The 23,019-nt window shown below is 39.1% G+C and overlaps 3 protein-coding genes across 6 annotated transcripts in view; all 3 read right to left on the bottom strand.

Annotated features, from left to right (window-relative positions):
• The window catches only part of LOC105702715 (vascular endothelial growth factor receptor 1), a 19,576-nt gene extending 9,946 nt beyond the window's left edge, over nucleotides 1-9,630 (bottom strand). For 2 of the 4 annotated variants that reach the window (XM_012430497.2, XM_012430494.2), the window contains exons 1-8: nucleotides 9,238-9,629; nucleotides 4,206-4,339; nucleotides 3,409-3,592; nucleotides 2,276-2,406; nucleotides 1,523-1,670; nucleotides 1,310-1,449; nucleotides 438-609; nucleotides 233-356 (exon numbers count right to left, since the gene is read on the bottom strand). In XM_012430497.2, the coding sequence (XP_012285920.1) occupies nucleotides 233-356; nucleotides 438-609; nucleotides 1,310-1,449; nucleotides 1,523-1,670; nucleotides 2,276-2,406; nucleotides 3,409-3,592; nucleotides 4,206-4,339; nucleotides 9,238-9,292 (1,088 nt within the window). In that variant the 5' untranslated portion in view covers nucleotides 9,293-9,629. Of the gene's footprint in view, nucleotides 1-232; nucleotides 357-437; nucleotides 610-1,309; nucleotides 1,450-1,522; nucleotides 1,671-2,275; nucleotides 2,407-3,408; nucleotides 3,593-4,205; nucleotides 4,340-9,237 lie in introns of those variants that run through there. The other 2 variants (XM_012430495.2, XM_012430498.2) reach the window with 2 other exon arrangements.
• A 2,271-nt stretch (nucleotides 9,631-11,901) lies between these two features.
• On the bottom strand, nucleotides 11,902-20,116 carry LOC105702711. Its single transcript, XM_023432857.1, has 10 exons — nucleotides 20,030-20,116; nucleotides 19,022-19,195; nucleotides 18,233-18,488; nucleotides 17,358-17,462; nucleotides 16,925-17,109; nucleotides 16,621-16,851; nucleotides 15,685-15,810; nucleotides 15,425-15,569; nucleotides 13,354-13,531; nucleotides 11,902-12,046 (listed from the first exon to the last, which is right to left on the bottom strand). The coding sequence occupies exons 1-10, from the start codon at nucleotides 20,114-20,116 to the stop codon at nucleotides 11,902-11,904; spliced, it is 1,632 nt and encodes a 543-aa protein (XP_023288625.1).
• A 1-nt stretch (nucleotide 20,117) lies between these two features.
• On the bottom strand, nucleotides 20,118-21,426 carry LOC105702712 (ER membrane protein complex subunit 3). The gene is made up of 3 exons (XM_012430490.2): nucleotides 21,215-21,426; nucleotides 20,872-21,128; nucleotides 20,118-20,779 (listed from the first exon to the last, which is right to left on the bottom strand). Exons 1-3 carry the CDS (start codon nucleotides 21,361-21,363, stop codon nucleotides 20,412-20,414), a joined length of 774 nt encoding a protein of 257 aa, XP_012285913.1. The 5' UTR covers nucleotides 21,364-21,426; the 3' UTR covers nucleotides 20,118-20,411.
• Between the last annotated feature and the right edge of the window lie 1,593 nt (nucleotides 21,427-23,019).

The raw sequence follows: 23,019 nt of genomic DNA on the forward strand, positions 1-23,019 counted from the left end.
ATTAATATATATTTCGAATATAAAAAACTGACCAAAACTACATTCATCCAATGTTAAAAAAATGTCCATAGCACGTAAATCCATATTATATTAATATTGAAATATTTTCAAAGAATATTCTATGAACCTCTGTGCTATATATTTGTGCTGTCTGGGTTGGTTGTTCTTTTTATCGTTACGAAGAGTAGATAATTCCTGCGAATAATTTGTTGTTAATTTTTTTTAAGACTACCATGTAAGCTGAGGCTGTGGATATGCATCGACGTAGACGACCCATTGGACCCGGTCTCCGTACTTCCGCTGGTAATGTCTGTCCTCATCTTGCGAGGTCAGATTAATGTACTTCACGTCTGGATCTTGATTATAGAAAGAAAAAGTAAAAATATGAACAACGTGAACTCGTCAGAGTTTTACAGGCGGAGGTAATTTCAATTTACCGTATACTATGATGAATTTCGAGGTTCTCTTGCTGTCGTAAAACGTTGTGATTATGCAAGTATATTCGCCCTCGTCATCGTCGGTGATATCATTAATGATTAATTCACTGGTGGTGCGTTGCATATTGGCGCCTATGGTTCTCCTGTACTGCCTCGTTGTTATTCTGCTACTCTACAATAGGAATAAGATTCATTGTACAAAATGTTAACCATTAGGAAATGTTTCCTTCATTTTCAGGCGCGGCAATGGCTGCACGCACGCATTTCCTTAGCTGATCGTTGACATTTTTCATGTCGTTCAATACACTGATTGGTAAGAGCAAATTGACAGTGCAACACCCCGTACGAGAAATTCGTGGGAGCCGTTCGCGAAAAAGTTGTCATCGGTTTGTACGGCGAGATCGGCGTTTCTCGCAAACGAATGGCCCGTATTCGATTTCGTTCAATACACTGATTGGTAAGAACAAATTGACAGTACAGCACCCCGTACGAGAAACTCGTAGGAGCCGTTCGCGAAAAAGTTGTCATCGGTTTGTACGGCGAGATCCGCGTTTCTCGCAAACGAATGGCCCGTATTCGATTTCGTTCAATACACTGATTGGTAAGAACAAATTGACAGTGCAGCACCCCGTACGAGAAACTCATGGGAGTCGTTCGCGAAAAAGTTGGGAAAGAGGATACTCCCGAGCAGTTGGTAAGGCTCCTGGATATCTCGGAACAATTGCGCAAACGTTTGTGGTCTCCGAAAGAGCAATATCTGGTCCAATCGAGGATTTCCGCAGGTCGAGACCGCAATTCGTCATGCGCCTGCTTACGCTTAAATAATTCCCACCAGTATCCTAATTTTTTTTTCTTAATAAGGAAGAATTTACCCTCTGAGGCGTGCTCCAATTGAAGACGTACTGTATGTCCGCGTCCACGTCGATTGTACAATTGACCCGTAATTCTTGACCCCTTGTAACGTGCCTCAAAGTGTCCTCGTGGATCTTCGGCTCGTTGAGGTTCTGCTTCCCTGAAGAGAGATTTATTTTATCATCTCGCTTTCCTCCAATTTCTCAGATCTCTCGACCGTTTAATGTACTCACTGACGATGAGTAGGTGATAATTGAGTTCGTGGACCTGGTCCTCGTCTTTGATCGTGCACTTGTAGTACCCACTGTCCTTCAGGGTAATTTCCTTCATGACGAATCCAACCTTCGGGTCGAAGGAAACTCGGTCGTCGAGCTCGACTTCCTGTGCGGAACTTATACTCAATACTCTCTTAACGTTATATTAAATATTATAAGGGCCTTATTAATATTTAACTTTTAGCGTTGAGCTCGACTTCCTGTGCGGAACTTATACTCAATACTCTCTTAACGTTATATTAAATATTACAAGGTCCTTCCTAATATTTCACTTTTAGTGTTGAGCTTGACTTCCTGTGCTGAATTTATACTCAATACTCTCTTAACGTTATATTAAATATTACAAGGTTCTTCCTAATATTTCACTTTTAGCGTTAAGCACGACTTCCTGTGCGGAACTTATACTCAATACTCTCTTAACGTTATATTAAACATTATAAGGTCTTTACTGTTTCAGCAGACTCTGAACTTTTGGCACACAAAAAAACGCATGCGCGGAACGCAGTCGTCAAATTTTTCTGACATTGTCGTATTACATTATGTCAAAGCGGCCTTCTAATTAAAAGCGGCTATAAAAGAAAGTATGGGTATAGCGTCTTTCAGCTTGGTCCGATCATCGTTAACTAAAAGACGTTTAAAAGCGCTGCTAAAAGTGAGATATGAGTAAGGGCATAAATTATCAAAGTATAGGCTACATGTTTCAGTACTTACACTGTCGTCGTTACCAATAAGGACGACTGGATAATTCGGCGAAGTTGGGCGACATGGAATTATCGCAGAACCACCGGAGACCTCGCGCAATGAAATGAAAGTATCCACTTGCGCGAAGACGCTGTTATTTGCTGTAATTAAGGTATAATATAAGGTATAATATAATATAATTAATATATTAAGGTATAATATTGGATAGCGTCAAAGGACGTAACGTTTTTCCGACGGGGAATTCAAATGCTGCCAGAAAGATGGGCAAAAGTAGTGTCCAGTGATGGGCAATACTTTCAGTGACGTATTTTGTACCACATACTTTAAATAAAGCATTAATTTTCACAAAAAAACAGCGAGAACTTATTCAAGGTCCTAATATAAGATAAGCCAATATATCTGTGAGAAGTCAAATCGTTGGGGAAAGTATTCTCCGAATTGGATGTACCGATTCGTTTCAAATTTTACCACGGGAATATGGAGGCCCTAAAGTAGATCCCGAAACTCAGGAAATTTAATTTTTCATAAAAAATTTATTTATTTATTAAGGACCTGAACCAACATGGCGCGGTCCGTGCAAGTTTTTGATGTTTTACGCTTCTTAGGGGCTTAGAATAAAAAATGAAGAGTTTCAGGACCTACCTCAAACAATTTAGAATACCGTAGAAATGGAATATTACGGAGTCAGATGGGAAAGTATGGAAAATACTCTTTCACCAACGATTGCAAGAGAATACTGGCTTGTCCCGGGGCTAACGCGGGTTTTTAGAGAAAAAATTTAGTTGCAGCTAAACGTCACAGATGGCGACGTTGGTTCTAAACGGTCGTTAGAATAATGAATTCCCGGGATTTCGACAGTTTTACGTCGATCTCTTCGTCATTACTTCACTGAAATGAGACATGGAACGTTTCAGTTCGTACAATTATCAACGTAGACAGTAAAACACTTCAATATAAACATAAATATCGGTTACGTGATGCGCCAGCTTATATTCCCACTTGCGTATTCAAAATGACGTTCCCACCAAAAAGGGCATAGATGAATTTTAATTTATCCACCTCGATTAATTATCTCGGAGCCTTTCACATTATCTTAAACGCCATATAGTAGATACTTTTCCTTATTTCTTAGGCCAACTTACATGTCACATAAACGTAGATCCATCTGACGTCTGGTTCGTCATGTTCCTCATTATTAATGATAACGTCTTCTTCGGCACAACCATACCACCCAGTGTCTCCAAACAGGGTTTCAGTTCGACGGAATATTGCTTCGTAGCCATATTCGACCTCTCTTTGATTCACTTCCGGGGTGGAAGTGGTAATCTGGGGTAAGAACATTTTTAAAAATATTAACTTAAATGCATTCCGAGCGCCAAGGAATTATTTTATATTATTAAGAAATTCGGTAGAGTTTCGCGCCAAATATATATATAGTAATTATCCACGATGTTCAGCCTGGCGTGTCAAATTGGACAATGAATGTCGTTTGTTGAACCTCTTGAATGAGTAAAGTCAACTTTAATAAGCCCATCGAGAGTGGGCGATTTTTCTGCGTTTTTTTAAGCTATCAACGAAACCGATTGGTCCATTTAATACAGAGATGTGCATTTTTTAATATTGTTTGTCTATGATGTTTGGAATTTCAACCTACATTTGCGTGTGCATTTTATAATACTGTTTGTCTATGATGTTTGGAATTTCAACCTACATTTGCGTGTGCATTTTTTAATATTGTTTGTCTATGATGTTTGGAATTTCAACCTACATTTACGTGTGCATTTTTTAATATTGTTTGTCCATGATGTTTGGAATTTCAACCTACATTTGCGTGTGCATTTTTTAATATTGTTTGTCTATGATGTTTGGAATTTCAACCTACATTTGCGTGTGCATTTTTTAATATTGTTTGTCTATGATGTTTGGAATTTCAACCTACCGCTTCTTCTACATCTTTAGGATAGACGAATTTCAGTTGCCTCGGGCTGAAACAGTTCAACTCCAGTTGAGACCCTTCGGGGATTTGGATCTCGTCCGCTTCCGGTTTCATCTTTGGTTTCTCCCCCGAGCCGCCTGCAAAATAAATTCGAAGTTAATTCCCTTGATCGTTCCAGGGTCCACGTTCTCCCCGCAGCGTTTCCGCAGCGTACAGGGAAATCATTTTATCTCGCTAGGAAATGAGTTATACGGTTTCGTGATCTCCTGATAACGAGGACGCATTGCCTCCAGTTTGTACGCGGTTAAAATGGCATTTATAGCAAATAATGGAAACGCAAGAACCTCAATTGTCGGGATTGAATTCCCTCTTGTTCAGCAGAATACATGAAAAGATTATTTATTGTTTTAGTGAAACTTCTTGTGTTACTGTAAACTTACTCTAGAAGTGTAAATTCGCATGTTAAGAAAAGGAAGCGAAACGGAAAGTGAAACATTAATTTCAATTCATTTCCTTTTTCATAGTTAATTTCTATTTATATTCATCTTGTGTGTTTTTTTTTAATATTTCCTGGCGAATACATTATAAACGTTTGAAAAATATTTAGCAGACATGAAGACGCTGTTATTTGCTGTAATTAAGGTATAATATAAGGTATAATATAATATAATTAATATATTAAGGTATAATATTGGATAGCGTCAAAGGACGTAACNATATGTCATTGAGATTTCCAACAAATATTTTAGATATCTTCGCACGAAATCTACGAGACATCTTAAAACATCCGTCGTTTGACATATTTAGCAAAAATTACAAACAAATATTTAGAAATTATTCTATGCTACTAGGGTAACGAAAACATTCCCTAGTAGCATAGAATAATTTCTAAATATTTCTTTGTCATCTTTGCTAAATATCTCAAGCGACAGATTTTTTAAGATTTCTTGTAGAATTCATTCGAAGATATCTGAAATATTTGTTGAATATCTCAATGACATATTTAGTTTCAATAATCTATAAACATACGGAGAAATTATATTTCTTAGCTCGTGAACATAATAAAAATACATTTTTTACTTCACGACTATTATCGGACACTTCATTTGTTATCAAATAACACGGGAAATTTTTCTAATATTTTCGTTCCGCTATTTCATTACGGGAGCAAAACGCGTGATTTTGATTTTAAATATTTTTAAAACGTTTGCAATGTATTCGGCAGATAATATTTAAAAAATACTTGTATTAAAATGAAACGAAATGTTTCGTATATCTGGTAGAAAAATATTATGAAAACACATGGAGCTAATATCATATAAATATTATAGAGATAATATTCTAAAGTAAACGTTTTGCAAAAATATCAAATGTCAGGTAAATATTTACCAAATGTCCGATATTCGTTAAATATATAGAAAATATAGGACAAATATTTCGTGCCACTAGGGATTTACGCAGATTGTCCGAATACTAACACACAAAGATGAATATAAATAGAAATTAGATGTGAAAAAGGAAATGAGTTAAAATTAATGCTTCACCTTTCGAGATATTTAGCAGAGATAAAAAAATATTTAAAAATTATTCCGCGCTACTAGGGAACTTATGGATCGACCCGATAAATTTTTGCGGCCTTTCCGCGGTTAAATAAATATTTAACCTGGGACTTTCTGCCGCGCTACGCGACATAGCTGCGGCACAATCACTTTTGCTTATCGTAGAGGAACATGTCCCACATACGTTCCCGGTGATAACTCAATTTTCAGATTTTGTGGGTTAGCCGGTTCCCTCGGCCATGCGAACGCGTTCAATTCTCCCTCCGAGCTTATCAACTCGTGATAGCGACCCTCGAAAATTGCCGCAGACGGTCGATGCTCCATGTCTCTACACGCCCGCGTTTCCTGCCTCATACAGTACATACGCATTGTCTAATTCTTCCTTTTTTTCATTCACAGATCGCGTATGCACCCACAACTAAGGACGCAATTTCTGTTTAACCGGCATACATGTGGTAATGCGAAAATACCAGGTAATGCAATTCGTCGACTCGATACGCCATGAGACACTCTATGATGTCATCGAGGTTCCCAGGATATCGGAGAGATTCAATAAAATCATCGTCGATTAAACCGATTTATCAAGAAGGTTTCTATCGTCACGACTTTCATGTGTTTTCGTAGTATTTATTTCATAGTCTTTCTTCTTTTTTCGTTACATAAACTCGAATGCGCAATGTTAGGCGCGACGTCTGGCGGTTTTAACGCGAACTTTCCGGCACTTTGATGTCATCGAGGTTTCGAAGATGTTGGCGGGATTCAATAAAAAAGGCAAGACCGATTTATCAAAAAGGTTATTATCGTCACGAATTTCATGTGTTTTCGTAGTATTAAAACGAGCGCTAGTGTTTTCTTCTTTTTTCCATTACATGAACTTAAATGCGCAATGTTAGGCGCGATGTTTGGCGGTTTTAACGCGAACTTTCCGGCACTTTGATGTCATCGAGGTTTCGAAGATGTTGGCGGGATTTAATAAAAATGGCGAGACCGATTTATCAAAAAGGTTATTATCGTCACGAATTTCATGTGTTTTCGTAGTACTAAAACGAGCGCGAGTGCTTTATTCTTTTTTCGTTACATAAACTCGAATGCGCAATTTAAGCGCGACGTCTGTCGTTTTTAACGCGAACTTTCCGGCACTTTGATGCCATCGAGGTTTCCCAGATATCGGAGAGATTGAATATAATCATCTTCGATTAAACCGATGTATCAAGAAAGTTACAATCGTTATGATTTCCATGTCTTTTTGTAGTACTAAAAGAGCGCCAGTGTTTTCTTCTTTCTTCCATTACATAAACTTAAATGCGCAATGTTGGGCGCGACGTCTGGCGGTTTTAACGCGAACTTTCCGGCACTTTGATGTCATCGAGGTTTCGAAGATATTGCAGGGATTCAATAAAAAAGGCGATGAACCCGATTTATCAAAAAGGTTACTATCGTCACGACTTCCATGTCTTTCCGTAGTATTACACGAGCGCGAGTGTTTTTTTTTTCCTTTACATAAACTTAAATGCGTAATGTTAGGCGCGACGTCTGTCGTTTTTAACGCGAACTTTCCGGCACTTTGATGTCATCGAGGTTTCGAAGATATCGCAGGGATTCAATAAAAAAGGCGATGAGACCGATTTATCAAAAAGGTTATTATCGTCACGAATTTCATGTGTTTTCGTAGTATTAAAACGAGCGCTAGTGTTTTCTTCTTTTTTCCATTACATGAACTTAAATGCGCAATGTTAGGCGCGATGTTTGGCGGTTTTAACGCGAACTTTCCGGCACTTTGATGTCATCGAGGTTTCGAAGATATCGCAGGGATTCAATAAAAAAGGCGATGAACCCGATTTATCAAAAAGGTTACTATCGTCACGACTTCCATGTCTTTTCGTAGTACTAAAACGAGGGCGACTGTGTGAAAGTTTCAGACAGTTTTATGCAACACCCTTAAAAAAATTGCCTTATTCGAGTCGACTGATTTGAGGGGGTTTCACACAACCTTAAGAGCGAGGTTGGTCATTTTTACCGCAATCTTTCCCGCATTCTCCGTCGTCCACTGGAACGCGGGCCGCATTCAAATCGCCGTTATCCGCGTTCTCGCTTTCTCCACCGAGAGAATTCCTCGTAAATTCTAATACTTACACCGACCTCGCGCGATCGTTAATAGTTATTTAACCCTCTATGGGCCGAATTTTTCATTAAATAAAAAAAAAATTGGGGGAACGAAAAATCAGCAATTAGGAACCTATATATGCAAATGAAAAAAAAAATTTTCATTTAAATTGTGACCTGAAAGTTACACGGGCCCATAGAGGGCTAACGTCAGTTTCATTCAATGTCAACATCACATTCAGGTTTCCTCCGTGTACGCCCTTTCCCACCCCAATCAATTATAATAGTTTAACGTCATTAATCCCTGATCTCTCATTCACCGTTCCAGATCTCCCGGAAGTGGAGTACCTCGGTACTCCGCATGGCCAGTCAGGTGTTCCCCACCTTCAGTCTGCAAACAATCCCCTTATGTAACTCAGTTTTATCACCTGTTAAGGCGAAGTGAAACCCTCTTCAAATCAGTCGATTCGAAGACAACACTTTTTTTTAAGGGTATTGGACCAAACTGTCCGAAACTTTGAAACATGACTCGTGATCATCTAAGAATTGTCCTGACACATTTAAAATTTGGATTTTTTAAAAGAATTTTTTAACTCGACCCAGCCCAGAACCAAAATGACGTCGAGCTCTCATACATTTCGATGAATATACAATTATTGAAGGGTCTGATATGAGAATCGAAAGAGTCAGGACAATTTTACGACAATTTAAAACACTCTGGTAATCGATAAACTCGCGTTTGAACGGGATAAAGGCAAAAAAAGTGTCTTATGCGTTTCTATGCCAAAACGATGGGAACACGAGGTCTCGAAGTGAAAATTTAATTGCCCTGGAAATCACAGATGGCGTAGGGGGTCCCTCTGCAGTCAATTAGGGCCTCAGAAAGCTCAGGACTATTTTATGACAATTTATAACACTCTGCTAATCGATAAACTCGCGTTTGAACGGGATAAAGGCAAAAAAAGTGTATTATGCGCTTCTATGCCAAAACGATGGGAATACGAGGTCTCAGAGTGAAAATTTAATCGTCCTGGAAATCACAGATGGCGCAGGGGGTCCCTCTGCTGTCAATTAGGGCCCCAGAAAGCACGAGTCCAGAGGATTTCTGGAATTTTACTTCGATTTCTTTATAATCATTGTACGAAAACGACAGGTGGAGTATGCCATTTGGTACAATACCCAATATAATCCGACCCAGCTGTCAATATAAAAATGAACGTCGGCAACGTGGGTATAGAAAAATCTTCTTTACCGGCGTCGATCAAGTTCCTCGACGCGTTTCAGTTCACCTTAATGGTCGGAGGTTCGCCTGGTGACCTCCGGTCGGTCGGCCATCTAGGTCACCTACATCGGCCACGTACTCCTCGACTTACCGCGGCATAATTGAAGAATGACGAGGACGGCGCACCACGCCAGAAGACGCGTCATCCTTCCGCTGGTCCCGCTCTAGTCCTGCGACATGCCGACCGACGTGGTACCGGAACAGCCACTAGCACCACAGACACGAACCAAGATGCCCCTTACCGACCCAGCGACTCCGTAAGGTGGGACATCCCTCGGTGGGACACCTCGTAGAGCCCCCAAGAGCCCTTAAGGGACCCGAAGACCGACACACCGTATCCGTCGCGCGTTCAGGAGGCGCGCATCTTCTTTACCGTCCTCTTTTCGACTTTCCTCTTCTGGGTGCGCCTCTCGGATCTCTCGGGCCAGCGTTTCACATGTTTGCCGCGCCGTCGTCCGCGCTGGACTGCGGAGGAGACCCAGAGGTGGCCCCGACTTCCTGCGCGGGATCTTCGATAGGAGCCCCACCCGGCTCCGAACGCCGAGGAAAGAGGAAAGAGAAAAGAGTTATCGGGCCTCGAACGAGTGACGTCACCTCTGCCAGCCAATACCGGGACCGAAAGGGACTGACTCGACGTCTAGTGTATACGTACTTCGGTGGAATATGCGTCACTCGCCCGGGGCCTCTCGCGGTACAAGGACGACGCAGGTGATGCGAGTGCATGCCGTGCACCTGATCCGTCCGAAATAACTGCAGGCATTTTTTAGTCGGGCTAAACTCCATTCAATAGGGTTTAGCTTGTACACTTTGACTGGGACCGCGACTTCCCTGGTAATACAATATGTTTGTCTATATTTTCTATATATTTAACGAGTATCGTACATTTTCTAAATATTTATTATCTGACATTTGAAATACTTGCAAAATGTTGCAAATGTCTTGCGGTACAAAGACGATGCAGGTCATGCGAATGCACCTGATCCGTCTGAAATAATTGCAGATATTTTTTAACCGGATTAAACTGCAGTGATTAGTGTCTAGCTTGTGCACTTCAACAGGGATTGCGACTTCCCTGGCAGCCCAAAATATTTTTCTTATATTTTCTATGTATTTAACGAGTATCGAACATTTTCTAAATATTTATTACCAGACATTTGAAATACTTGCAAAATGTTGCAAATGTCTTGTGGTACAAAGACGACGCAGGTCATGCGAGTGCACCTGATCCGTCCGAAATAATTGCAGGTATTTTTTAGTCGGTTTAAATTGCTCTGATTAGGGTTTATCTTATGCACTTGAACTGGGGTCGCGACTTCCCTGATAGCACAAAATATTTCTCCTATATCTCGTATATATTTAACGAGTATCGTACATCTTGTAAATATTCATTACCAGACATTTTAAATACTTGCAAAACGTTTCCTTCAGAACATTATTTTTATAATATTTGTATAATATCTGAGATTCTTTAAATACAAAAACCGCACGAACGGGAGTAACCCAATAATATGTAATGTAAGATGAGGAATTGTAATACGTACGTGGGTGGGTCTTCCTCATGATGTGTGGTTAATCAAGCATACAAACACGTTCTATTTTGGGCATCAATGATTACATACCAAGGAGATACTCCAACCGATAGAAATAACCGCGAGTCTAGTAACTTCTTTGATTTTACACCGAAATTAGAGCCATTCGAGAGTAGAAAGCCATTGAACGACAATGAAGAGAAATTTGAGGATCCGGGAGATGCCTTCATCCGAGGGGGTATTCAATCAAGAAATCATGGATTTTAACACTAAACCTACCGATGATATATACCCCCAATACAAATACCATTTAAACCGGTCAATTTGACCCGCCGGTGGTAGGTTTAGTGTTAAGGTGAAGTGAAACACGTCGAGGAACTTGGTCGACGTCGATAAAGATTTTTCTAAATGCCTACGTTGCCGACGTTCGTTTTTATATTGACAGCTGGGTTGAATTATATTGGGTATTGTACCAAATGGCATACTCCACCTGTCGTTTTCGTACAATAATTATAAAGAGACCGAAGTAAAACTAGAATACACTTGGATTCATGGTTTCTGAGGCCTTAATTGACTACAGAGGGACCCCCTGCGCCATCTGTGATTTCCAGGGCAATTAAATTTTCACTTCGAGACCTCGTATTTCCATCGTTTCAACACGGAAGCGCATAAGACACTATTTTTTTATCTTTATCCCATTCAAATGCGAGTTTCTTGATTTTCAGAGTGTTATAAATTGTCGTAAAATTGTCCTGACCCTTTCGATTCTCATATTGGAGCCTTCAATAATTGCATATCGATCGAAATATGAGAGCTCCACGTGATTTTGGTTCTGGTCTGGGCTAAGAAACAATTTTAATACAAAATTCAGATCTTGAATGTGTGAGGACAATTCTTAGATGGTCACGAGTCATGTATCAAACTTTCGGACAGTTTGGTCCAATACCCTTAAAAAAAAGTCTTGTATTTGAATTGACTGATTTGAAGGGAGTTTCACTTCACCTTAACACTTGAAATTACGTGGAGATTAGCTAGAAATCGCAAGCAGAAATTGTTGGAAATCACTAAAACACTGTCACAATTTTAGGGCCGAACGTCACGTATTACCGAATCCCATTGTTGTTTATCATATAACGTCAAAGGCAATTCGCTCTAAACAAAGAAATCCTTTTCACAGATTTCCGAGTGAATAGCCCCTCACCTTGATCAGGGAATAAGGTGTCTTTTTAGTCTTTGCGAAACAATGGGGGATGGACGATTTGGTGTTCAATTCTGATGGAGTATGGCACGTCGTACTTGGAAACTGTGTCGCGACCTCGTCGTCCAGTCTTCAAAATACTTTCCATGAGTTCTTGCTTATAGGACCTCCACCTGCTCGCAAAAGTGTCAGTAAATTAAAGTGAAGTCAGGTGAAGGAACACGTGGAGGAACTTGATCGGCGTCGGTAAAGAAGATTTTTCTAGATATGTTGCTGACGTTCGTTTTTATATTGACAGTTGGGTCGAATTATATTGGGTAATGTATTAAATGGCATACTCCATCTGCCGTTTACGTACAAGAATTATAAAGAAATTTAAGTAAAACTCGATCTTTTTATAATTGGGTCGAATTATATTGGGTATTGTACTAAATGGCATACTTCATCTGTCGTTTTCGTACAATAATTATATTGGGTATTGTACTAAATGACATACTTCACTTGTCGTTTTCGTACAATAATTATAAAAAAATCGAAGTAAAACTCGATTTATTTATAATTGGGTAGAATTAAATTGGGTATTGTACTAAATGGCATACTTCATTTGTCGTGTTCGTACAATAATTATAATGAAATCGAAGTAAAACTCGATTTATTTATAATTGGGTAGAATTAAATTGGATATTGTACTAAATGGCATACTCCATCTGCCGTTTACGTACAAGAATTATAAAGAAATTTAAGTAAAACTCGATCTTTTTATAATTGGGTCGAATTATATTGGGTATTGTACTAAATGGCATACTTCACTTATCGTTTTCGTACAATAATTATAAAGAAACCGAAGTAAAACTCGATTTCTTTATAATTGGGTCAAATTAAATTGGGTATTGTACTATATGGCATACTCCATTTGTCGTGTTCGTACAATAATTATAAAGAAATCGAAGTAAAACTCCAGAAATCCCCTTGATTCATGATTTCCGAGGCCCTAATTGACTGCAGAGGGACCCCCTGCGCCATCTATGATTTCCGTGTCAACTAAATTTTCACTCCGAGAACTCGTATTTCCATCGTTTCAACACGGAAGCGCATAAGACACTATTTTTTTTATCTTTATCCCATTCAAATGCGAGTTTCTTGATTTTCAGAGTGTTATAAATTGTCGTAAAATTGTCCTGACCCTTTCGATTCTCATATTGGAGCTTTCAATAATTGGATATCGATCGAAATATGAGAACTCGACTTCATTTTGGTTCTGGTCTGGGCTAAGTTAAGAAATTTTGTTAAAAAATCCAAATTTTAAAAGTGTCAGGAGAATTCTTACATGATCATCAGTCATGTGACAAAGTTTCGGAGAATTCGATGCAATACCCTTAAAAAAATGTGTTTTTCGAATCGACCTATTTGAGGGGGGTTTCACTTCATCTTAATACGTTGAAGAGACCGAAATGTGGTTCGTTCGGATCCCTGTTCGTACCTTCGGTTCTGGACGAAGGTGTCCAGCAATTGTTCAGTCGTCGGATACTTCGAGTCCAGCAACAATTTAACACACTCCCAAATGTTGGCACGATTGTGGTCCATCAACCAATACCTTGGGATCAAGAAGCATCGGGATGGGGAGGTCGACACCACCCTGCGATTTTGCATCTGTTCACCTGGAACAAGAACAAGGAATTTAACAATTGCGCATTATATTTTTTCAATTTACCTGGTCAAACCAGCGAGATATTAAGTGATTTCATAAATTCCCGGAAAAAGTCTTTCTCGGGGGGAATTTTCATTGTTAATAATTGCATGCCTTAATAAAACAGTGAGAAAGGTCGGGAAAAACCTGATCAATGGTACAGGAGATTGCAGGAATAATTAATTAAATTAACATATGATTCGTCCCGTTGCAGAAGTAAATTCTAGAGTTTTTACAAATTTCTTTTTGGAATTTATGGAACAGCCTTTGGCGGCTCGCTGTAAGGGACCAAAGAGCAATGGCACATGGAAATCACGCTTTTGACATTAAATCGGAGCCACCCAAGATAGTGGTTCGACAAACTTTTAGTTTACGTAGATTAATTTGCGTAAGGCATAAATCAACGCAGATGTGTACCATGTTTACATTGTTATAAACTTGGAAAATTACGATGTTGAAGAGTTTCGCAAAATGTAAGGGGCAATCCATCTTTTTTGTTTGCTACAGACATTTGTATATTTGATACCATCTTTCCGAATAGTCACGAACTGCCACTGGGAACAGCCCAATAATTGTCAACGTTATCGAGTGTTTATCCCAGGCTGTAAGATGGCGGAGCTCCGCTAAAACGCGGGAATCTGGAAAAACAGGAAGTGAGACAGGAACTGGGTCCAAGCAACGATAATGTGCCGGCCCAGGCGGACTGATACAATCCCTTTCGCTGCAGATGTTGTTTCTCCGCCCTAAACTATCTCCTGGTGCCTCCCATTTATTCAAATCGACTTTCTCCGAATATTGATAATCACTTATCGACGGACCCCCGAACAGATACATGGAAGTTCCCGGCGTCCCTATATTGTACTTGGAAATTTGTATGAACACTGTTAGATGAAGTGGATCCCAGCAAACATGTTCTGTAATTTTGTTCTATAATGTAATTGTTCTACAATAAAAGAACAACGGGGCTCTATAATAGTTATTGCTGAGTGATATACTCGGTTTCTAACATGAAGGTTACAATGTTTCTATGACACTGTTACTATTTAATGATATGACAGTTCCATAATAATTATGTAATTGCAACAGTTTTCAAAAGAATACATGAAAGTTCCCGGCGTCCTTATATTGTACTTGCAAATTTGTATGAACACTGTTAGATGAAGTGGATCCCAGCAAACATGTTCTGTAATTGTTCTAAAATAAAAGAACAACGGTGCTCTATAATAGTTATTGCTGAGCGATATACTTGGTTTCTATCATGAAGGTTACAATGTTTTTATCACACTATTACTGTTTAGTGATATAATAGTTCCATAATGAATATGTAATTGGAACAGTTTTGTTGTAATGGGACAGATATATGTAACAGATACATGGAAGTTCCCGGCGTCCCTATATTGTACTTGGAAATTTGCATGAATACTGTTACAGGACAGGGGTCAGGACAATGTTATGACAATTTATAACACTCTGGTAATCGATAAACTCGCATTTGATCGGGATAAAGGCCAAAAAAGTGTTGTATGCACTTCTATGCTAAAACGATGGGAATACGAGGTCTCGGAGTGAAAATTTAATTGACCTGGAAATCACAGATGGCGCAGGGGGTCCCTCTGCAGTCAATTAGAGCCCCAGAAAGCATGAATCCAGAGGATTTCTGGAGTTCCACTTCGATTTCTTTATAATTATTGTACAAAAACGACAGGTGGAATATGCCATTTGGTACAATACCCAATATAATTCGACCCAGCTGTCAATATAGAAACGAACGTCGGCAACGTAGGCATTTAGAAAAATCTTCTTTATCGACGTCGATCAAGTTCCTCGACGTGTTTCACTTCACCTTAAGGATGTTGGGCCTCACCTAACCCGAAGCAGGCGCCTCTGGTGAACTTGCAAATTTGCATGAACACCGTGTAAACGTTCTGCGGGTATTCTTGCTGGGAAAGGGTCGAGGGCTCCCTCATTAACGCCGCTGCGACTTCGGTGATTTCATGCCATTGAGTCACCTGAAGAATTTTAGGAACTATTTAGAAAATGGTCATTTACCCCACACAGGTGCACTGGCTACCTGGGGGAAATTCGGAATTACTGGATAATTAGGGATCCGCAATTAGGACTTACGACGTCTAGCAATGTCGTGGTCACGATGCTCATCCTCTCGGGGTCGATTTTCCCAGGGTGTCGGTTGGAGAGGAGCGCCTTGGTGTAGTTCGTTTCGAATTTCTCTCCCTCGGTTGCTTCGGCTTCCTGATAATTGAAAATCACTTAGAAATAATCATTACGGCGAATAATAGGTAGTGATGGGACTGGTACGATACTTACTGATAATATTGCATTAATTCAATTCTCTGGTATTTACTCCGAGGTATCGAAAATAGATCAAAAATGAAATACTCGATTTCATTCGAAGATATTTTAAATATTTTCAAGACGTTTATAATGTATTCGGCAGATAATATTTAAAAAATACTTGTATTTAAAATGAAACGAAATGTTTTGTATATCTGGTAGAAAAGTATTATGAAAACACGTGGAGCTAATATTGTATAAATATTATAGAGATAATATTCTAAAGTAAACGTTTGGTAAATATTTCAAATGTCTGCTAAATATTTACAAAATGTACGATATTCGTTAAATATATAGAGAATATAGGAGAAATATTTTGTCCTACTAGGGCAGTATTTGAAATGGAAAAAATTTGCCGGAAGCGAATGTGTTAAGATATTGATATTTTACTGATCGGAATATATACCGATCGCGAGGTATTATTTCCAATGCTAACAATAGGAGTCCTAATTTTACCTGACTTTGCACGTACTTCCGATCTTTCGTATCTTCTTCGGGAAGATATTGATATTTTACTGATAGGAATCGATACCGATCGCGAGGTATTATTTCCATCACTAACAATAGGAGTCCCAATTTTACCTGACTTTGCACGTACTCCAGATCCTTCGTCTCTTTTTCGGGAAGATATTGATATTTTACTGATAGGAATCGATACCGATCGCGAGGTATTATTTCCAATGCTAACAATAGGAGTCCTAATTTTACCTGACTTTGCACGTACTCCAGATCCTTCGTCTCATCTTCGGGAGGCCTTCTGCTGATTCTCTTAGGCCTGTACTTCGAGGTCTCCTTGGTTTTATCAGTATTGTATAATTGATATTGAGAAGAATGTCTGAATCCCTTCTCTCGAACATTTAAATGCTCTATGAGTCGACACTCGCCGGATAAGAGGAAGTACACGTAATTCACCATGCCCTTACCATCGCCTAGTAGGACCTTTACAAGATATAACAATTAGGATCCATTTTTTCATTAGCTTATAAATCATTTATTTATAGAGTAATTTAACCTCGCCAGGGTCGTAATCCTTCACTTTTCCGAGGATGCAACATTCTCGAATCGTGACCTCGTCCCAGCCCTTGAAATAGTCGAAACTGATCATCGCGTCCTGTAGGATACTCCATTCTTCCAAAAGCGTATTCCTGAGGATCCTGTTGAAGTCCTCTCCAGGCAAATAGAGCAGATCCATCGAGGCTAAACAATTTCCAAAAAGAGATTAATCACGCTCCTAGTAGCACAAAATATTTCTCCTATATTTTCTATATATTTAACGAATATCCTCCATNTAAAATCTGCAAGAAATCATAAAAAATCTGTCGCTCGAGATACTTAGCAAAGATTACAAAGAAATATTTACAAATTATTCTATGCTACTAAGGGCGAGTCTTACCAAATCTGACAGAAATTAAAATTTAATCAATTGTTAAATATACGTTCCCTACTTTTGCTCACTGCGGTCGCTTTCCTCGGTAAACTGTGCAACAATGCAATTTCTCCAAACATGTCGCCTGGTCCTAGCATGCCCATGTCGATGTCCATGGAGTCTCCTGTAGGATAAACAATGGTCTGCCTCAGTTTATTATAAAAATGAAACCTTTAAGGTGAAGTGAAACACGTCGAGGAACTTGATAGACGTCGGTAAAGAAGATTTTTCTTTGAATTATATTGGGTGTTGTACTAAATGACATACTTCACTAATCGTTTTCGTACAATAATTATAAACAAATCGAAGTAAAACTCGCTTTCCTTATAATTGGGTCGAATTATATTGGGTATTGTACTAAATGGCATACTCCATTTGTCGTGTTCGTACACTAATTATAATGAAATCGAAGTAAAACTCGATTTGTTTATAATTGGGTAGAATTAAATTGGGTATTGTACTAAATGGCAAACTCCATCTGTCGTGTTCGTACAATAATTATAATGAAATCGAAGTAAAACTCAATTTGTTTATAATTGGGTCGAATTATATTGGGTATTGTACTAAATGGCATACTTCACTTGTCGTTTTCGTACAATAATTATAAATAAATCGAAGTAAAACTCGCTTTCCTTATAATTGGGTCGAATTATATTGGGTATTGTACTAAATGGCATACTCCATCTGTCGTTTTCGTACAATAATTATAAAGAAATCGAGTTTTACTTCGATTTCTTTATAATAGGGTCGAATTAAATTGGGTATTGTGCTAAATGGCATACTCCATCTGTCGTTTTCGTACAATAATTATAAAGAAATAGTGTTAGCTTTGGTGCGCTATTATTTCGGTTAATTTTATTATATTAAATATCTGGAGAAGGTTTCAGCACGAACCCGTGATGCTATCTTCGACAGATCTGCAAATAGCAGCCTCGCCTTTTACAATGTAATAAACGGCCCATGCCTCGTGGTTTTGGCGAACAATTGTTCTGCCAGGTCCTAAATACTGGTACATGCAAACCGTGGCGAAGGTGTCGCGAAAATTCTCCGAATATCTCTTGAATGCCCCCAAGCTCTTCAGCAATTGGGATATGTAGGCTCTGGTCTCTCTCGTCCTCTCAGCTGGATGTATCAACAATTGAGACCGATCCTTGGGATTCAGAAATAATATTCATCATTTTATAACGAAGAAAGAGTATTCATAATTTTATGACGAAGAAATAATATTCATAATTTTATGACGAAGAATATAATATTCTTAATTTTATAACGAAGAAATAGTATTCATCATTTTATAACGAAGAAAGAGTATTCATAATTTTATGACGAAGAAATAATATTCATAATTTTATGACGAAGAATATAATATCTAACTATTGTCAAGTACCAAAAAATAATAAAAAATAAAAAATTGTATAATTTTGGATAAAATTGCGTGATCTTTTTTTAAATGTTTGAAAAATGAATACTATTTTAAGGTAAATAAAATTATAACATTAATATAACATGTTACCTTACCCAGTGGGAAATAATAACTAACATCTAACTTCCATGTTACTTTTATGCTACATAACGTGTTAGTTTCAAAAACGTAACATTTACCCAACAGTTATATAACAGTGTTCACTGGGTAGTATTCACAATTTTATAACGAAAAAGTTATGCACATTTGTTATGAAGTACCTCTAAAGTTAGAGCCCTCTTTTCCGGGTATCTTTTTTGTTGGGTCAGTCTGACATTAATGGCGACATTGTCGCTGATTTCTTCGGTGATTGGCTCGTCCGTGATCCATTCCATGAATTCAAAAACTGCTCGCACGGCCGCACAAAAAAGAAGGCGACCCCTCAACCTACGATGCTACAAATTCGGTTCTCGACCCTTAATTTACAATAATTCTAGTGGTTTTAAGGTGATATGAAAGAGTCAGCCTATATATATCTGAGAGGTCAAATCGTTGGGGAAAGTATTCTCCGAATTGGGTGTACCGATTCGTTTTTCAAATTTTACCACGTGAATATGGAGGCCCTAAAGTAGGTCCTGAAACTCATGAAATTTCACTTTTCATCAAAAAATTAATTTACTGATGGATTAGAACCAACATGGCATAATTCGTGCCAGTTTTTGATGTTTTACTCTTATGGGGGCTTGGAATCGAAAATGAAAAGTTTCAGGACCTAGCTCGAACAATTTAGAATACCGTAGAAATGGAATATTACAGAGTCAGATGGGAAAATATGGAAAATACTTTCATCAACGATTGCAAGAGAATGCTGGCTCGTCTCGGACTAACGCGTGTTTTTAGAGCAAAAATTTAGTTGCAGCTAAACGTCACAGATGGCGACGTTGGTCCTAAACAGTCGTGAGAATAATGAATTCACGGGTTTTCGATAGTTTTACGTCGATCTCTTCATCATTGCATTACTGAAATTACATATGGAACGCTTTAGATCGTATAATTATGAACGTAGAGTGTTAAAGACTTCAATATAAATATAAATATCGGTAACGTGACGCGCCAGGTTTTGTTCCCACTTGTGTATTCAAAATGACGCTCCCACCAAAAGGGGGATAGATGAAATTTAGTTTATTGACCTCGATTAAATTTCTCAGCGCCTTTCATATCATCTTACGACAATGAATAAAGTAAAAAAAAAGGAGTTAGACATTTCTGTTTCCTATGTGTACACTAACCGTTTTCAATCGCGTTACACTTTTCTTTGCAAAGCTTATACTGCTGAAGGATAACCTCAAGGAAGGCTTCTTAAATACTTCAGACATGTTATCGGAAGAATGGTTTTGAAGTTTGATTTGTTAAACTTGACAGACTTTTGAATGATAATGTTAAGCGACTAATTTTTGCGGAATTTTGAAAACTGTTGATCTATAATCAAAGTCATCTCGGAGTATAAACTGAGACAAGCGGTTGAATATTTATGACACGATAAAAATTTGACTGGCAATTCTGACCGAGCCAGTTTTAAAGTATTGCTATCTTCACACTTCATTTCCTTAACCTTATAATTAGATTTTAAATTAAAAGATTTATTTTCCTATACATACAGGGTATTATAAATTAATTTGTTTTGCTTTGATGGTAAATGGTTTTCTCCGAGTCGACGGTATGTTTGATGAGTTCGTTCTCTACATTAGAGAGAACCCAGTTGTGCTCGTAGATCTCCAACGCTTCCCACTCGGACTTAAATGCAGCTTTTGGGTCTGGGGGCATCGACATGGCTGCTCCGGACACTTGATCTTGGAGAAGACGAGACGTATCGGCAGCATTGTTCTCTCCAAGGACGAGGGTGTAGATCGATCTCAACCCAAATACGTTAAGAAAGTACCAAGATGCAGAAGAGACCCACGCAGCATCCAAAGTACTCAACTCGATGCCTCTTTGTAACATAGGCTTGAAGCGTAACGTCAAAGGAAATGGGACCTTGGCTAAAAAGGAATTATTTTAATTGATTAAATACAGTAAATGTAGCAGGGTATACGTCAATGTCTTCCGTGACGATTAAATTTAATCAATGTACTCGTGACAAATCCAGAGAACATCCAGTTAATCCATCCTCCAATGAGAACCATAGGCAGAACATTAGTTACATTCCCCTTCAGCATATCGGTCATCATGCTGGGATCCGTCATAGGATTCTGCGAGACCGCCGCTCTCTTCTGCGTGACAAAGTACCCAGTTTCTTCGTTATTGAAAAACTGACGTCTCATGACGAATCCAGCCTCATGGAGATATTGCCCATTTTCTCTCAGAAGTCTCGAACGAATCATCACCTGGCTACGGTAACAAAATTCCAAAAAACGAAATTTAATACGAATACCATCCTTGAATAAAACATAACGTATGAAACAGGATAATCTAACCTGTCCTGAACTTGCTGGAGCTCAACCTTTTTCTGCGTCGCTAGTAATATGGAAATGTAATGTCGAACGATTCCGACGAAAAATGTGATCACAACAATTGGCAGAAACACCCATCCTCGAATATTTGGATCTAGCAACAATTCGGCCATATTTGTTACACTGAATAGAGATAGCAAACAGAGATAAGTTGGGAGATTGCTCACGGGCAGGGTCGCGCGATCAAACCGTGTACTGCCATCTGATTTCGTACCTTAGCTTTCACCGTTTTTTGCCCCCAAGGGCGGCGCAACAAATTTCTGGTAGGGGCTCGCGCAATCGCGATGGCTGTGCCATCTACCAGTTGCCGTTGGCGGCTCACGTATTCGTGATGGTAACACCATGCGGCAGTTGACGGTGGTGGCTTACCATTATGGCAATCTCCTAACTCATCTCTGCCAAATCAGAGATGAGTTGAGAGATTCACGGGAAGGATCGAGCGACCGCGTCCTGTTCGACCTCCGGTGGAGGATGCAGACGGCTAATGCACTTGCCACCTGTTACAAATCTGGGCAGCCGGAGAACCGGCTGAAAAAGTGAAGAACTCCTCACAAAAACTCCAAAACTCTGTACCTCCTCCGAAAAAAATCGCAGCCACTAGCTCGAGAGATCAATTTAAGCAGAACAATCTTCCCCATCAAGCTAAAAAAGTGATGAACTCCTCACAAAAACTTCAAACCCTGTGTGTCTCCTCCGAAAAAAATCGCAGCCACTAGCTCCTGAGATCAATTTAAACGGAACAACCTTCCCCATCAAGCTACCGTGGACGCAGTTCTCATCGCGACAAAAATTCACAAAGATCCTTTAACATATATTAACATCTTCTACCAACAAGTGCAGAAAGCTCGATTTCGATTAACTGCCCATGATGATTTTACCAAAAATGGCTGCTTCCAGGTGATCCACCTAAACCTGCAAAGGGGCACAAAAGTACAGGTAAAACGGAACATTGAGGAAACACCAGTAAGTCGCCAGATTCTCCGAAGTGGCCCATCTAAAGCTGAAAGGGAACACGAAGGCACAAACGAAACCATTGGAAAGCGAGAAAGAGACGGTGATACAAGTGCTAATAACTTACTAAAGTTACCATTAAAGTCAAGAATATTTCGCAGTGCATCGATCTCGTATAAATGACCCAGTAAAAATGTATTCAATTATACATTATTTGGCGTGATAAAAATCTAATATATTTATCATACTTAAATGCAGACTCGAGAAAATCTCATGGAAACGATAGTTCACCGTCTCTCCCCGTCAATCCGGACAGAAGAATATACAAAAAATGAGAGGGACAACGTGGCGAAAAAGAAATGAATGACTGTCCATTCGAAAGAATGGAAGGCCATCGTAGTTGCCCTCTTCTTAAGGGGCCGCTTCGGCATATAGCCTCTTCGACTCTTGCAGTCTCTTCGGGCAGAGCCCCCTACGTCTCGAACGCTTGGCAATCCCCTGATTTATCGGATTAATAAAAAAAAAAGAAAATCACTCGCGGGGAGATCTAAAAGCTAGCAAAACGGCGACCTGCGATCCGAGGATGCGCAGTCCGTGCGTATTGCACATTTACCCGGATTCCCAAGCGCGATCTAATTAATTTGGATCTCTGAAAGAAAATTAACATAATCGCGGGCGTCCAGGAGTACCCTGAGAAAATAATTTACTTTCCATACTTAAATGAATTATTCGCGGCAAGAATAAGAGGGACAACCCGTTAATATCGGACGGATGTGATTTCCCGAAAACAATTTGACGTTTAAGGTCGGTCGGAAAAT

This window comes from Orussus abietinus, unplaced genomic scaffold, assembly GCF_000612105.2.
Source record: "Orussus abietinus isolate OABI.00-Male unplaced genomic scaffold, Oabi_2.0 scaffold425, whole genome shotgun sequence".
NCBI classification, from domain to species: Eukaryota; Metazoa; Arthropoda; class Insecta; order Hymenoptera; family Orussidae; genus Orussus; species Orussus abietinus.